The following is a 15,689-nucleotide window of genomic DNA, read 5'->3' as shown; positions in this document are numbered from 1 at the left end:
CTGGGCACTGTTCAATATTTCAAGGTCATAGCACCGGCGAGCAACTAGGAAATTAATCCCAGGAGATACTATGGTATATGTCAGCGAGAATTCAATCAAAACCTTAGAAACAGAACAGATACTTACGCAAGCATAATACCTGCACCAAGAGCGACAGCCAAAAACTGTGTGATGGTCTTGCGCACTTCGACACCCTTGTCCTTACCTGTCTCCAGCAACTCCGGAATCACAGCCACGGTACCAACGTACAAGAATGTACCCGCGGTGAACGGAAGGAGCATATCCCCCCAGGTAAGGCTAGTTCCCATAAGACCAACAGGCTCGACATCATCCAACATAGTCCCATTGCCACCGAGCTCCTGAACCGCAATTCCAATCAGCGTACCCAAGAACGCACCAATAGCAGTAACAAACTGCGCTCCCATCGCCTTGCGCTTCGAGAAACCGGATTGGATAAGCAGAGCAAAGTCACCGACTTCATGGGGGATTTCGTGGAAGAACACGGCCACAGTGGTCGTCGCGCCGATTGTAGGTGAAGCATAGAAGGAAGACGACAACGCAAGACCGTCGGTGATGTTATGCGTGAAGTCGGCGATGAGGTTGAGATATCCGCCGAGCTTGACACTGGGGTTGATTTCCTTCTCTGGGGCGGGGGTGGATTCTTTGGCGGCGGATTTACGCTGCTTGAGCTCGCCGTTGGACTTCTTCTCGGCGCCGGTAGCTGCGGCGGTGGGCTCTGTGGGCGCGTGGCTGTGGGAGTGGTCGTGGCCGCCCTCGCCGCCAGTCGCGATCCGGAGGGTCTTGTCCATTGCGACGAAGGTGAAGAATCCGACCATGATACCCAAGCCGAGGAGCAAGTTCTTGTTTGGCTCGACCATTACGAAGCTCACATGGTCTGGGGAAGCTTCGCCGACAAAGATCTCGGGGAGTAGGTGGAAGAGGGTGTCACCGAGCAAGCCGCCGACGGCGAATGCGACCATCACTGACAGTGAGGAGGGGTCGATATTGGGTGGGCATAGTGCCAGGAGGAAATCTGGAGCGTGGTTAGGAGATGCATGTTGTAAGTAGCGGGTGTTATGGCTTACTGGGGGGACCGGAGATATACAAAGTTGCCAGTAGGGCGTTCACAGCGGGGGTGCTTGGGAAGAGGACTGCGAAGATTTTCGCAGTCAGGCTAGTGGTCTCTGGGCGGGTAGCCCGCTTATGCTCGTTCAGAGATTCGACTAGTGGGCAGTTCTGTGGCAGGTTAGTTGATGTAGACAGTACAGGTCATTGTACAGCGTACCTGCAATTGCTCCTCGATCTGACCCACAGAGAGCTCTCCGGGGCCAACATTGGCTGCCGCCAAGGCTGAAAACAAAAGACATCCTGCAGCCAGGGCAAGGCCCGTTCTGCGCGAAGGAAAGAAGCGCGAAACCATTGTGAATGAAATGGTCTCTGGTCTTGTGTCGAGGCGATAGGGGATACACCTAGCTCGAGCTGAGCCGCTATCGCGGTCAGACCACTTGTTTATCGCGGGACCCTGAACAAACATGCCAAGACCTGCAAACTCAAGAAAAAAAGTTTCGATAACGGGCTTTTTATTATCGCCGACTACAGTGAACAAGAGTCCATTTAACCTCGCAATCACTCCACATCCACAATGGGTAAACTTTTGCAGAAGAAGAAGGAGCGCTCCGGGCGCTCCAAGGCCCGCGCCAAGGACAATCGTCTCAAGACCGGCCACAAGAAGATCAATGTGCTGGGCAATCAGATCATCGCCGACAACTGGTATGCACATTCTGCTCACCTCGAAGAATTAAACCACTGACGATTTCCAGGGATCGCTCATTGACCCTCACACAAAACTACCAGCGCCTTGGTTTGATGCACAAGCTTAATGCACCCTCTGGCGGCCGCGAACGTATGCCCGCAAAGGACGAGGAATTCCCTGAGAACCAGAACTCCCTGCACATCCGTGGCAGCGCCAAGGCAGCTGCAGCCAAGCTTGATCTCGGCGAGACACGAGTTGAGCGCGATCCCGAGACCGGCGCAATTCTGCGTGTTATCCACGATGACGACGACAGCGTGGAAGTGGCCGGCCGCCAGCGCTCGCGCAAGAACCCACTCAACGACCCTCTGAACGACCTCGAAATCGAGAGCAACCCTCTTGCGGACTCCGAGATTGTGAAACAGCTCGAGCGCCAGGCTGATCAGGAGGGCAAGACTGTGCGTGCCAAGAAGCCGCGGTTCCAGAGCTCGCGTGAGGGCGAGTGGGCTCAGCGCTTGATTGACAAGCACGGCGATAACTTCGCTGCTATGATGCGTGATCGCAAGTTGAATCCTATGCAGCAGAGCGAGGGTGATTTGCGGAGGAGAATTAACAAGTGGAAGAAGAGTCAGGAGTAATGCCTTGTTCATTTGTTCTGAGCATCTGGTTAGGGCGAGTCTGGCGTTTGTCTTTTTCTGTTTCTTAAAAAGTGTCTACGTGTATGCATGTGTCCCGAAGTAAATATTATTGAACGGCAAATGAGCCGCTTGGATTCGTGATCTCGTGCTGTGGTTTCCCTTAGCTGTTAAGTGTTGAGTAGGTAACAACCCCCGCCGGCGGAAGGCTGATTCGTTGCACTACTCGTACCCATCGTCGACGTCTCCATTCTCCCACTCCGAAGGATGCATTGCCTTCCTCCCAATCCTGAGATTTGACGTTCTCGTTTTCTTTGCTCTTCCCCTTGGTCTTTTTGGGGGAAACCGACTCAGGCAAATCTCCATAGGCCAAGATCAAATCCTCATCTGGTTCTTGCCGAGTACAAGGCAAGTCCCAGACCCAACCACCAATTTCTCCGACAATGGCGTTGCCTTCGGCGGTCACGCCAGGCACCTCAAACCCAACACTAGTGATCATGCGCTCCACCACCCATTCCCGGCAATCCAAATCCAGTTCCCACTTCTTGCTCTTCCAAGCCCAGCCAGACGGAGCTCGCACATCCTCAAAAAATCGGCATCCACGAGGCCTATCGCCGGCGATGCGAGATGGTGATAGTGGGTCATATGGCGCGTGACTGAAGACAAAACTTTCCCAGCCAGACTCTGACGTTCCTGCAGCACGGTGCTGCAGTTCAAAAATTTCCACCTCCCGTTCTTCTGGGTATGTGTCCAAGGAGATGTCTGCAATCTTTTCTAGTGATGACATCGCTGCAGTTGGGTCCGCAGGGACTGATGCGGCGAATCCATCATGCTCATCCAAGACCGCGTCAATGGAATCTCCACCCATCTCATGGATGAGATCGAACAAGAATTTGCCTATCGTTGGATGGATGGAGAGTACCGCTGCATTCCCAGCAACAAGAAAGACGAGGTTCAAGGGCAAGAGATGGGCGCTGACAAACATTAACACTGTGGATATGGCGCCGAACAGGAAAACAGTTGAAGAGCGCTGCTCGTTGGAGAAATCCGTCAATGGGGCAAAGACCGAGATAGCGGCATCGTGGGCATCTGAGAAATCAGCCATGCAGTTTTGCAGATCTCGCATGTTCCGGAGGAAGTCTTTAGAGGTCTCTGGCGCTGGTTTAATAGTTCTGGCTGGCGCCAGCGCTGGTCCATCATACGAATAGTAAGGCATAGTGCTGGACGTGGAGGTGTTCGGCGGTGGTGGATGACGGGTCACAAATGCCGGGACCATGATAAAGAGCAAGAACACCACCAAGGGCAACACCAACAGTAGATGAGGTTGTAGGCAGATAAAAGAGTAAACAAAAAGAAAAGAGGTGGTATGGGTTGGTGAATCCCAACTGAATACTTGCTCCACACGACTCTGGAGCAAAAAGACCACTCCGATTCTATGGCGGTTTTAGTTTGGATGTCAAGTTGGATGAAGATGTTTCATCAATACCTTGCATTAAAACGACGGAAATTATTGGCCATTACGGGCAAGCTGAAAGCCGGTTTCTGAGGAGAGGCCAAGGCCTTGTCTCCCGATGCATCAGTTTCATCTTCATCGTCAGTTGGTATGACTTGTTGGAGTAGTCTGTGGCCGTTAGCTATTGAGGGTTCCCATGGCCTGGATTTTATCCCAGCAGACCACAACATACTTTGTAAATAGGCGGTCTTGCAATGAGTTCTTGGATAGAGAGGATGATCGTGAGTGCGAACTGCTCAGCGAACTAGGACTGGTTCGTTTCGGTTTCTGTCCGTGAGACTCACTCAAGGCCTCTGTAAGCCCATCCATGATGAATCAACAATGCCACGAACACGACGACCAGAGGAGAAGGTAAATCGGCATTCCCACGCGAACAAGCACATGCTGTGCCGATCAGGAAGGCATCCCGCCGACGGTGGCTGACCTAAGCCAACAGTTTGCATCAGGGGAACGCTACCTCGAATTCGATAGTTCACATACACAAACTTGGTCTTTTGGTATTTTTGATCCCTTTTGTTTCGTTTATTATTTTCGGTTCGGGAATCCTCAGCTTCGATCTCATAGATCTCCTCTTTGTTTCCCCGGTTACTTATAACCCCCCCATTACCCTCTTTTTCCCTTTAGTTACCGCCTTTAAGTGGACTGCCCCAACAACCTTGCTTTCTCAAATTCATTATCAAAGAGAACTTGCACTTGCTCTTTGAACAGCTCGCAATGGAACGGTAGTTGCTGTCACGAGTCGCGCGACGGTGCTCATCTCTATCTTGTTTGAGTCCTCGTTCTTCTCCTGGCTACAATTGCAATCGCATCCCTGGGTCTCCTTTTCTGTTACGACCTCAGAAAAAAAACACACACGGAATAAACAATGCCACCGATGCCCCAAACACCGGGGAGGGGTCAAACGCGGACCGAATACGCGCAAGCATATGCTGCCTCCAACGACGATTCGGGCTCGGGAGGTGAGTTGAGATTATTCGGGAAGGTGCATTTAGATACTGACCGTAAACAGCAGAGGCTCCGGTCCGCCGACGCTTGCAAAAGTCGGCCTCGACCAATTTCCCCTCGAATTACACCAATTATGACTCTTCGAATGGGGTGACTGGGCCGCGCACAGGTGGAATGAATAGGAGACGAATGTCGATTCGAGATCAAAAGGTTCCTCAGGGCCCGCGACCGCAAGAGACTTCGCGTTGGAGGTATATACGGTTCTGCTCTCGCTATGATTGAATTCAAACTAATTCAATATCTAGCAAACCCGGCCCGTATATTCACTCCGGGAATTCGTCTGTTGATTCCACCCTCGATTCGACCAAAAGCTTTAACCTCCGATCGACGAGCGTGGGAAACCTAGCAAAGGCTAATCCCGATCCTGACAATTCAGAGAACGCAGACTTTCTCGCACCGGTCAATTTTGATGATTTCCAGAATAGCATCTTGGGCGAACCTACCTTAAACCACTTTCCCATGCCCGGGAGCACCAGTTCGGGGGAGAATCGTGAAACGGGTCCAACCCATCCCTGGGAATCTCAAAATTATGCAAACAATGTATCGGAACGCACACGAGGTCCTTCTGTTCGCCGAAAGAGTGAGGTGCAACGTCCAAACGGTCAGACTGTCTCTACAGGGCTCACAGCATCCTCCGCCAATACTCGCGCTCGCCGACAGAGCTTAGCTCAGCCATCCGCTGGAACGACTTCGAGAGCTCCACGCAAATCGATTAGCTCTGGGGCCTTTGCGCCTACAAATGCTTCTGCCAGGCGTGCCAGTCTCAGTGCCCGCAAAATCAACAATGACACCGCCGCGAGCAATAATCTTCTCCGTCCTCGACTTCCAGATTCTGATGTCAAGGTCTCTTCCGTTGTTCGAAATCTCAAGGCCAAATCATTCCAGCCTAGCCCGCGGGAGCCTCGTGGTCCTTTCTTGACTACATCTGGTATCGTTGATCACACACGATCAAACTCCACCAATGCTGTGCGGAGTCCTGTTAGAAATAATTCTGGTGCCGTGGCAGCTCCCTCCTCGACTTCTAAGCGGGCTTCTCTGATGCCTCCCCATGCCACAGGACTTGGAGCTCGAACAATCAGTCCCACTGATGCGCGTCGAGCGAAACGAATGTCAATTGCCCCTCCAGCCCCTCCGATGCCACACACACCTCCCACACAGACAGAATCACTTCCCATCCGCCCTCTATCCTCAAATCAATCCCCCTCTCAAATTCCGAGGAAAAGCGTCACACCTTCCTCGAACCGCACCACGCCTGATCCAACCCGCAAATCATACAGCTCCGGATTGTCAGTTTCCTCAAGCACCAGCTATAACTCGGCGCGGAACTCTGGAAGCACTCTACAAACTCGTCTATCCCAAAATCTTTCTTCGTCGCGACTTCCCACGCCAAAACCGCGTACAGAACAAGGGAACTCCAACGGAGAGGAGGTTCCACCGGTTCCAGCAATCCCAAAGGCCTACGAATCACCTAAAGGTGAACTGGACGCGCCTGTTTTCCCTGCACCCAGAAAATCGAGCATTCCTGTGGATTTAAGCCTTCTGAATATCAAAGATACCGACTCTGATGCGCACTCGACCGTCCAAGTTGGCACCAGGGACCCTGTCACAAAAACCCCTGAACCGCGAACGCGAAATTCGACGGTCCTGGCTGGACGAAAGGGTCTACAGCCATTAAAACTGCCCCCCTGAATCTCTTACCTCTGGGTACACCAATGACGGCCAAAATTGAAGCCCTGAAGGACAGAGACGATGAACGCAAAGCGCATACCCCCTCCCACCAAATGATGGCAAAGACTCCTAGTACTCCAATGACAGCATCAAAAGCGAACTTTTGGTATCGCGACGAAGAGGATCAGATGCCCCTTACTCAAGCGCGAAGCAGCACCTCTCATTTCGCGGTGAGTACATCAACTGCTGCGTTGCGAGCCTCTAGTAGTACCAGCGCTTTTGAGTCGTTCGACACACCAAATGCAAATCGCAACATTTCCCCCTATGCTTCATACACTTTGCCCAAGAGCGGTGCCGAGCTCAACCATCTCCGCCAACAGGTCAGTGCCGAATACTCGAACCGGACGCAAGCACAGAAGTTGAATGGTACCCGGCCTCAGACACAAAATGCTATATTCACCCCCGCCCCAGAGCGCCTCAGTCAGATCTCGACACCTTCAGAGCCTGAGAGTGCCGCTACATCCACCACCTCCCTTCGAGATCGGCTCAAGGTGGCGCGACTTCGCAGCAACTCAAAGACACAAAAAGCAGAGGCCGATAGTGATCCAGCGAAGCATACTCCTATGCTGCCGCCTAAACTCCCAGCCTCTGCGACATGGAGCAATCTGTCTACGGCCGCTTCAACAAGCCCAAGTCTCAAGCCCTTGTATCTCAATCCTCGCCGACAGTCTTCTATTTCAAGTACAACAAACTCCACGACTCGCAAGCCCAGTGTCAGTAGCGACAAAAGCCTCACTCTGGAACCTACCCCTTCCAATGAGTCCGTTGAAAGTGATCGCTCTAGACGCGCGCAGAGCACGTACATCTCCCCGGTTCACAAAATCATCAACAGTGCCAGGTCTAGTGTTGCGGCTGCTCCGCGATCTAACGAGAACACCATTGATCCAGATGTGGTGATTGCAGACGAAGAGATGAAGCGACTTGGTGCCAAACGCAAAGACTTTGAAAAGGCAGCGCGTGTGCTGGACGACTTGCGTCGCAAGGCTGGACCAAAGGATCGTGTCAGTCCGGCTCAGGCCTTGAAGATGGCAACTCTTAATATCTTTGAACGTGGCGAGATCATCGATTATCGGGACATTTTCTTCTGCGGCACCCAGACTGCTAAGAAACACGTTGGAGACCTCCACTCCAGTGCGGCCAACTTTGGTTACGACGACGAGCGTGGAGATTATAACATTGTTATCGGTGACCACCTGGCTTACCGGTACGAAGTCGTTGATGTTCTGGGCAAGGGCAGTTTCGGTCAGGTCGTGCGATGCGTAGACCACAAGACCGGGGCTCTGGTTGCGATTAAGATTATTCGCAATAAGAAGCGATTCCACCAGCAAGCCCTGATTGAGGTCAACCTTCTACAGAAATTAAAGGAGTGGGATCCTCACGGCAAGCATAGTGTGGTTAACTTTACCCAGAGCTTCTACTTCCGTGGTCATCTGTGTATTTCAACCGAACTCCTTGGCATGAATCTTTATGAATTCATCAAGGCTCATGAATTCCGAGGGTTCTCGTTGAAGCTAATTCGTGTTTTCACCAAGCAGATGCTGAGCAGTCTTGTGCTATTGCATGCGAAGAAGGTCATTCACTGTGACTTGAAGCCCGAGAACATTCTTCTTGTTCACCCCCTGAACTCTGAAATCCGAGTCATTGATTTTGGTTCCAGTTGCTTTGAGAATGAAAAGGTCTACACCTACATCCAAAGTCGCTTCTATCGTTCGCCTGAGGTTATCCTTGGAATGTCGTACGGTATGCCGATAGACATGTGGAGTTTGGGTTGTATTTTGGCTGAGCTTTTCACTGGCTATCCCATCTTCCCCGGAGAGAATGAACAAGAACAGCTTGCTTGTATCATGGAGGTCTTTGGTCCTCCGGAAAAGCATTTGATTGAGAAGAGTTCACGCAAGAAGTTATTCTTCGATTCTCTCGGCAAACCACGTTTGACTGTTTCCTCTAAGGGACGCCGCCGTCGTCCAAGCTCTAAGGAACTCCGGCAGACGCTCAAGTGCGATGATGAAGCTTTCCTTGACTTCATCACTCGCTGTCTCCGCTGGGATCCTGCTCGACGACTTTCGCCCCACGATGCATTGAAGCATGAATTCCTCACGGGTATCAAGGCTCCTCGGTCTAGGATGTACTCAACAAGTTCACCCTCCAAGCGGGTTGTCACGTCGGCCGCTCGTCCTCTTCCCGAGCCTCCGGGATCTACGCTGAAGAGCGGGTTCATCCGCTCTCGCGATGTCTCGGGTACTTCCCCAGTCAAGAGTAGCGGTAAACGCCACTCGACCATCAACGGTCCACCATCCAGCCCCGGCAAGCGAGGCTCCAATAATTCTACTGTCGGATCCGCCCTTCCTCGCGTTTCGGCGCGGAGTATCAGTGGGAAACCAGACCTCGCTACTGCGGCGGCTGCGACAAGTCTGGTGAGTTAGATCAACGGCATCAAGCGGAGCCAGAGAACAGGATGCTGACCGGCCGATAGAGGAAATGATGTTGCATGTCTCTTTTCTTTTCTTTTTTTAATTTTCCCTTTGCTGAACGTCCTGTAATACCAACCCTCGTGTTTAACTTCTGTTTCTCATCCATTGCATCGGGTGGTTGTCATGTCAGCATTTTGTTACTTGAGATGCATTCATGTTATACCCCCTTGTTCCTGCATTTGCATTGCGCCCATGATGACAGTATGGCTTATACCTTATCCTTTGCTCTTGCTCATGCATTGCCCTTCGTTTGCTTTCTTATACTTGATGACCTTTCTCTTCTGAGCCCTATGTGGGTATCTGTTGTACATTGTTATCTCTCATTGCATTTCTTCGAAGAGTTTACGATGTATTGCTCACGTGTAGAGCGATTTTACGGTGTCTATTGGCTTTTGTTATTCTGAATTAATGATTATCCGATTGTAAAACGTCTTGATCCAAATAGATGAAAGCGAGTAAAGCGAGTAAAGCGAGTACAGAAAGGCCCGGCATGCAGGTACCGGGGCAATCGGGCTACTTGGCCTCATCTTATCTTTATTTACTCCACTTCTCCGACAACACCTCCAGCCTTCATGGACAATTGATTCGCAATGAATGGCTATGAACGCAAGCTTGACGATGATGCCTTTGGCGAAAAGTCCACTCTAGCTGGTCTCAAGACCTTCGATGCCTTCCGTAAATAAACCCCATCTCCAAAAACCCCATCCATACTGACCAACCCCAGCCAAAACCAAACCCTCCTACACAACCCCAACCCGCAGCGGCGGCCAATGGACCCTCCTAATCCTCCTCATATGCACCTTCTTCAGCTACTCCGAGCTAAAAACCTGGTGGCGCGGCACGGAAAACTACCACTTCACCGTTGAAAAGGGCGTCTCGCACGAACTCCAACTCAACCTCGACATAGTCGTGCACATGTCCTGCGACAAACTCCGCGTCAACATCCAAGACGCAGTAGGCGACCGCATCCTCGCCGGCGAACTCCTCAAACGCGACGACACAAACTGGGCCCTGTGGATGCAGAAACGCAACTACGAATCCGCCGGCGTCCACGAATACCAAACCCTCTCCCACGAGGACTCCGACCGTCTCGCCGAGCAAGAAGCCGACGCTCACGTCCGCCATGTCCTAGGCGAAGTGCGCCATAATCCGCGCCGCAAGTTCCCCAAGGGCCCTCGCATGCGCCGCGGGGATGCCGTCGACGCGTGTCGCATTTACGGCAGTCTGGAGGGGAACAAGGTCCAGGGTGATTTCCAGATTACGGCGCGTGGACATGGGTATCGGGAGAATGCGCCGCATCTGGATCACGCTTGTATGTTATAGATTTGCCAGCGTGTGGGTGGTGCTTGCTAACGGATATCTCTAGCCTTTAACTTCTCGCACATGATCACGGAACTATCTTTCGGTCCTCACTACCCGACTCTGCAGAATCCGCTTGATAAGACCATTGCCGAGATCGAGGAGCACTTTTACAAATTCCAGTATTTCCTATCCGTCGTGCCGACGCTGTATAGTCGCGGCAAGGGTGCGTTGGACGCGTACACGCACTCGTCCGATGCCATGCAGCACGGGGGTGATACGGTGTTTACGAACCAGTATGCGGCGACGAGCCAGTCTGCGGCGATTCCGGAGTCGCCGATGGTTGTGCCGGGGATTTTCTTCAAGTATAATATTGAGCCGATTCTGTTGCTGGTCAGCGAGGAGAGGGCGGGATTCTTGGCGCTCTTGATTCGGGTGATTAATACCATTTCGGGTGTGTTGGTTACTGGTGGGTGGCTTTATCAGATTACTTCATGGCTTGGGGAGATTTGGGGGAAGAGGAAGAATAGGTCGTCGGAGGGATATCTGACCGGGAAGACTTCTATGGATTGAGGGGATTTCGGGTTGATTTTTTTTGTGGTGTATTGTCGGTGTTCATCAGATCTATATCTATATCATATTGCATTGAGGAGTTTGTTTGCATCAAGGTTCATTGGTCTCAACTCCCAGTAAAAGTTCGACCGAGTGGTATATTTATAAAGATCATGCATCCTGCATATGGCCATGTAATACGTAAAAAGATATATAAAGAAACTAAACCTCGAAGATCTCGCCCATGCCTACGCCGGCACCTTCGGCACCAGCACGGCTATCAACTAGATCCAGACGCCAGCCGTTCCAGTCACGCAGCTTGCTCTTAATATCGCGCATCCATTCAACGCGCTTGCGACCTTCTTCTTCGGCCTGCGCACGCGCGAATGCATCCTCGTCGAACTCATCGTCGAAGTTTTCTTCGGAGACAAGCTCGAGACTACCACGGGTACCGGGCGGGTGAGGCGCATTGGACGATGAAGCACGGGCACGGTTGCCAGCGGCACCCGTAAAGGCAGCAAAGCCGCTAGACAGCACCGTGGAGAAAGACGAGTGCTGCTGTTGCTGACCCATGCTGCGACGACGGGCATGGTCAGGCCGTCCACCGACAAGATCGACGTCATCGAATGCGTTTGCTGCATCGCCGGAGGCAGGGGTGGTTCCATCCTCGGGATAGTGTTCCATTTCCTGGCGCCTCTCTTGCCAGACGCCGCGGCGCAGATCGAAGACCTCGCCTTCCAGCTCGCGGATTCGGCGCTCAAGACGCTGCCGTTCTTCATCCTCAAGCTCGTCCAAGGCGTCGTCGTCAGCGCCTCCGCCGGCTTGGCGAGTGCGGATCCGATCACTCTCCTCGCGCAGACGGAGGTTCTCGTTTTCAATGCTGGCGATCTTCTTCCGCATCACGGCGATTTCCTTTTCGGATTTCTCGCTCTCGCGCAATCGTGTTTGGTGTCGGGCTTCGGTTTCTTTGTGAAGATTACCGATTGCTTGGAGTTTCTTGTCGAGCGTCTCGATTTTCTTTTCCGACTCGCTCTTTTCGTTCTTATGCTCCTCAATCTCACGCTGGAGATTCCTAATCAGCGTTTCTGTGGATGTCTTATCGACGCCTTCCTTGACTGCTTTCTCGGATGCCCGTGTCAACGCCTGCTTCGTATCTGCCAGTTCTTGTTGGGATTTCTCCAGTGCTGACTGGGCTTTTGAAACCTTTTCCTCGAGCGCTGCAACCTGTGACTCGTGTGCATCGTTAGAGGAAGTTTGTGAGGTAACCTGGGCGCGCAGGTTTGAGATCTCCAGTTCCATAGACTCAATAGTGGCAGACTTGGACTCGAGCTGACGAACGAGATCAGCTGGCGGCGACTCTGTTGTCGTTGTGTTTCGATGTGAGCGTGTTTGAAGCTGTGCGTTCTGTCGGTGGAGGGAGGCAATTTCTTCTTTCTATTCAGCAAGTTAGCCAAAATTCCAAGTCCTTGGAAATAGTGCTCCATACCAATGACTCGATACTTGCAACCTTCTCCTCCGCCTTCTTCAATTGCTCCCTCAACTCCGCACCATCAACACTTGCCTCCCGCAAATCCTCCACTTGCTCCTCCGTCTTGCGCCAGCGAGTGGTTGCATCTGATAGATCTTTCTCCAATCGCTTGTTCTCCCTCTCAAGTTCTTCAATCTTAGTAGATTGTTTACGGAACACCTCGTGAACCGAATCCCCATCGCCTGTCAAAGGCGGTAATGATTGTGCGGGGGACTTGAGCGTTGTGGATGGAGAAGGCGAGACGCTTCCTTGTGAAACAGATGTCTTGCGGAATGAAGACGATCGCATCTTTGACTGAATCGATAGCGAGGGTTGTCGGCCATGGGTGGGGCGGGACGCCTCGAGCCGGACGGGCAGCGGATCAGCCTCCGGACCGGGAGATGTGGGTGCTGGAGGCATCGGTTCGGTGTCAGATTCGACTTGCGAATCTAGGCGGACTGGTAGGGTGTCGACCTCCGCAGGAGATGTGGAAGCCTCGACTTGCGCCTCGAGCTGGACTGGCAATGCATCGGGTTCTGGCCCAGGGGATGTAGGAGCTTCGACTTGTGTATCAAGATTGACCGGCAGCGTGTCAGCCTCCGGCACAGAAGATGTGGGAGACTCGACCTGCGCGTCGAGTTTCACTGGTAGTGTATCGGCCTCTGGACCAGGAGATATGGGCGCTGGAGGCATCGGTTCGGTAGGGGACTCAGCATTCGCATCGGCCTCCGGGGTTGGTAGCGATTCTTCTACATCTGCTGGCTTGGTGGTAGTAGCCTGTTCTGCCGACTCATCCTGCCTGTCTGGCTTCTCGTCTGCGGGGGCGTCTGCCGCTGGAGTTTCTGGAGACGGGACATCTGGCGTGGGTTCCTTTTCTTTTGGTGATTGTGGCTCTTTGGGTGTTTCTGTTCCAGCAGTGGAAGCCTTCTTAGCCTTCTTTTTCTTCTGGAGTTGGGCAACCTGCAAACAACGCTTATGTTAGCCACCGAAAACAACGCCATCGGGTCACTTCGTGGGGGCTTGCCCTTTTCTTGGCCGCGGCTAGCTTCTCGGCTTTAATGCGCTCCGCATCGTCGGCCATGATGTATTTTTGGAATTGCAGGAATATGATTAAATGGGGGGTTGTGATGAAGAGGGAGGGAGAGATTGGACAGCTTGCCCCGATGCACGGACCACGTGGCTAATCTATGCGTTTGATCAACGCAACAGATGGCTTGATCACTATTTGAGGTCTTCTACGGGTTATAACTATACCTATTAAGTGGCTATCCCATTCGCCAACAAGATTAAGTTTCATCAACTCAGTGTTGCGATTTTGACACTCGGGCCAGAGTAAAGAACTCCGAGGTGGCTCTGACACTCATAAGCAAGACATATAGAAGATTACTCGGCAGATGTATCAGATCCAGTGACGGAATAAAAGCCCCATTTACCAACTACATGGGTACAATCCCACACTCATCCAAGAAACAGACCTGGGTAATATTAGGCAGTAAGTCACAAAACTAAAGCCGAGGGGCATATAATATCAATCTTGTGCGTTCATCAACGCCCCTCGAGGACCAAAAACCATGCAAGTTGATTGCGCCAGTCAAAAAGGAAATACAACCCAACACCTCCGGCTAGAAACATTATACCCGATCAACGGGAGCTCCACAGAATAAATGACAAACAAGAAGAGAAGACCAAAAAAAGCAAAAGAATCAAATGTGAGTTCTGTTAGACTTCCATTGAGTCGGCGATTTCCTCACTCATAGCCCTGACACCACGTCGGTTGGGTGGCAGGTTTTCGTCATCGTCACTGATGACATAAGTGTCATATTCGTCCGCGGAACTCCGGTTCGGCTTCGAGGGACGATCCATCTCGTCATCGCTGTAACTGCCGATAAAACTCGACATGGCGCGTTCGCCAAACCAAAATTTGGCACGCTTGCTCGAGCTGAGATCCGGGGTGAGATATCCATCGTCGTAGGTGCGCTTCCCGGTAGGTGTGGTTGCCAATTCGTCCGGCGTATGACTGAGTATGGGGATTGCGCGTAGGAAAATATAACAGACGCGCTTGCGAATCGGGTTGAAGAAAAAGAAGTGGAGACTCCAAATAGCTCCGTCATCGGCATCGGATGGATCCTCCTCCGGGGAATATGAGTAAATTGAACACTCCTTCAGCGACATGTGTTCATCAATTGTCTTCCACACACGTGGGCCCCATGCAGAAGATGACCCTGCGGTGTACGATCCCGAAAGTGTTGCAGGGGATGCGGGAGACAAAGTGATGTTCTCGCGCGGTCGCAGGTTGAGCAACGTTGAGTCGACTGTGTTCATGACACGTTTTAAATTCCGTTCGCGTCGGAAATCAGTAGGCCGCAGTACCTGGGAGAAGTCGTAATCCGGGTGGCTCGCATTCAGAGTGGCGATTAGGTAGGCAAAGGTCCGTCGACTCGAGTGCTCGCTCAGGGGTCCAAACGGGCTAGACCGCGAGAGGTTGAGGGTCTCAGCGGCATCGTGGGCGTTTGGAGGAGAAAGCGAAGCCGAAAATCGAAGCACCGATTCGTATTGAGCTTCCAGCGATTGTTCGATATGGTTGTAGAGTTTCCGATCGGAGCGTGCGGCCTTCGTGGTGTAGATGTCACAGCCGCCAACAATGTGACAGTCCGTTGTATCGAAATTGAGAGAACTGGTCACGTCTTCAAACTCTGGAAGTGGAAGAAACTAGGCCACGGAGAGAATCAGTAAAGGGACCCAAAGTCACGTTTTGGGTTGTAAACACCAAGTTTACCTTCATATTGGGGGTAAACCGGGGTAGTGGAGAACCCAAGATAAGCCGATAAGCCGCCTGAGATGACGTGTCACGGTCTGCGATTCAGATAGACTGAATTGAATGCCTCCTCTGGAATAGAGATAGACAGAAGCGAGGACGAAGTGATAGCACGACGGGCAATTGGGCCGGAAGTGGAGATGCGATGATGTCGATCGGTGATAACCGCGAACAAGGACTGGGGGCAAGGGGGCAACACAAACTACACAAGACCGAACGCAGGTCTTATATCCAGTGGATATCAACGATATCCAAATGAAAGGAGGTATACAAAGAGATGGAAATGAAGCAAGAAGGGATTGTCCGATGTCCTTCCAAGTCGGTCTGGGGAGGGGAGGATTCCGGAAACAGTCACGTGTGGAAGGCGTGGTCCAGTGAGAAGCCGCACTGACCTCACGAGCAGCCAAACCCATG

General features: G+C 52.1%; 8 protein-coding genes across 8 annotated transcripts; 4 read left to right on the top strand and 4 right to left on the bottom strand.

Moving 5' to 3' along the window:
• Positions 1-52: 52 nt before the first annotated feature.
• On the bottom strand, positions 53-1,420 carry N7457_005912 (Zn(2+) transporter YKE4; the record flags this gene model as incomplete). Its single annotated transcript, XM_057176956.1, has 4 exons — positions 53-68; positions 127-1,033; positions 1,086-1,236; positions 1,286-1,420. The coding sequence occupies 4 exons, from the start codon at positions 1,418-1,420 to the stop codon at positions 53-55; spliced, it is 1,209 nt and encodes a 402-aa protein (XP_057031258.1).
• Positions 1,421-1,642: 222 nt separating this feature from the next.
• On the top strand, positions 1,643-2,388 carry N7457_005911 (nucleolar protein 16; the record flags this gene model as incomplete). Its single annotated transcript, XM_057176955.1, has 2 exons — positions 1,643-1,770; positions 1,821-2,388. The coding sequence occupies 2 exons, from the start codon at positions 1,643-1,645 to the stop codon at positions 2,386-2,388; spliced, it is 696 nt and encodes a 231-aa protein (XP_057031257.1).
• A 160-nt stretch (positions 2,389-2,548) lies between these two features.
• N7457_005910 (PEX28-32 family peroxisomal membrane protein) lies at positions 2,549-4,207 on the bottom strand (the record flags this gene model as incomplete). Its single annotated transcript, XM_057176954.1, has 3 exons — positions 2,549-3,818; positions 3,872-4,006; positions 4,071-4,207. 3 exons carry the CDS (start codon positions 4,205-4,207, stop codon positions 2,549-2,551), a joined length of 1,542 nt encoding a protein of 513 aa, XP_057031256.1.
• A 556-nt stretch (positions 4,208-4,763) lies between these two features.
• On the top strand, positions 4,764-6,592 carry N7457_005909 (uncharacterized protein; the record flags this gene model as incomplete). The annotated part of the gene is made up of 3 exons (XM_057176953.1): positions 4,764-4,857; positions 4,908-5,094; positions 5,149-6,592. The coding sequence occupies 3 exons, from the start codon at positions 4,764-4,766 to the stop codon at positions 6,590-6,592; spliced, it is 1,725 nt and encodes a 574-aa protein (XP_057031255.1).
• Positions 6,593-6,615: 23 nt separating this feature from the next.
• Positions 6,616-9,054, top strand: N7457_005908 (putative protein kinase; the record flags this gene model as incomplete). The annotated part of the gene is made up of 1 exon (XM_057176952.1): positions 6,616-9,054. One exon carries the CDS (start codon positions 6,616-6,618, stop codon positions 9,052-9,054), a length of 2,439 nt encoding a protein of 812 aa, XP_057031254.1.
• A 638-nt stretch (positions 9,055-9,692) lies between these two features.
• Positions 9,693-10,974, top strand: N7457_005907 (endoplasmic reticulum-Golgi intermediate compartment family protein; the record flags this gene model as incomplete). The annotated part of the gene is made up of 3 exons (XM_057176951.1): positions 9,693-9,777; positions 9,827-10,414; positions 10,469-10,974. 3 exons carry the CDS (start codon positions 9,693-9,695, stop codon positions 10,972-10,974), a joined length of 1,179 nt encoding a protein of 392 aa, XP_057031253.1.
• Positions 10,975-11,175: 201 nt separating this feature from the next.
• On the bottom strand, positions 11,176-13,541 carry N7457_005906 (uncharacterized protein; the record flags this gene model as incomplete). Its single annotated transcript, XM_057176950.1, has 3 exons — positions 11,176-12,387; positions 12,440-13,420; positions 13,470-13,541. 3 exons carry the CDS (start codon positions 13,539-13,541, stop codon positions 11,176-11,178), a joined length of 2,265 nt encoding a protein of 754 aa, XP_057031252.1.
• Positions 13,542-14,179: 638 nt separating this feature from the next.
• N7457_005905 (RNA polymerase III-inhibiting protein MAF1) lies at positions 14,180-15,242 on the bottom strand (the record flags this gene model as incomplete). The annotated part of the gene is made up of 2 exons (XM_057176949.1): positions 14,180-15,169; positions 15,237-15,242. 2 exons carry the CDS (start codon positions 15,240-15,242, stop codon positions 14,180-14,182), a joined length of 996 nt encoding a protein of 331 aa, XP_057031251.1.
• Between the last annotated feature and the right edge of the window lie 447 nt (positions 15,243-15,689).

The sequence above is a fragment of the Penicillium paradoxum genome (assembly GCF_028828445.1).
Source record: "Penicillium paradoxum strain IBT 22861 chromosome Unknown utg000005l_segment0_segment0, whole genome shotgun sequence".
In the NCBI taxonomy this organism is placed as follows: domain Eukaryota; kingdom Fungi; phylum Ascomycota; class Eurotiomycetes; order Eurotiales; family Aspergillaceae; genus Penicillium; species Penicillium paradoxum.
Note: the sequence above shows the minus strand (reverse complement) of the source record. Positions and strands in the feature narration are given on the sequence as shown.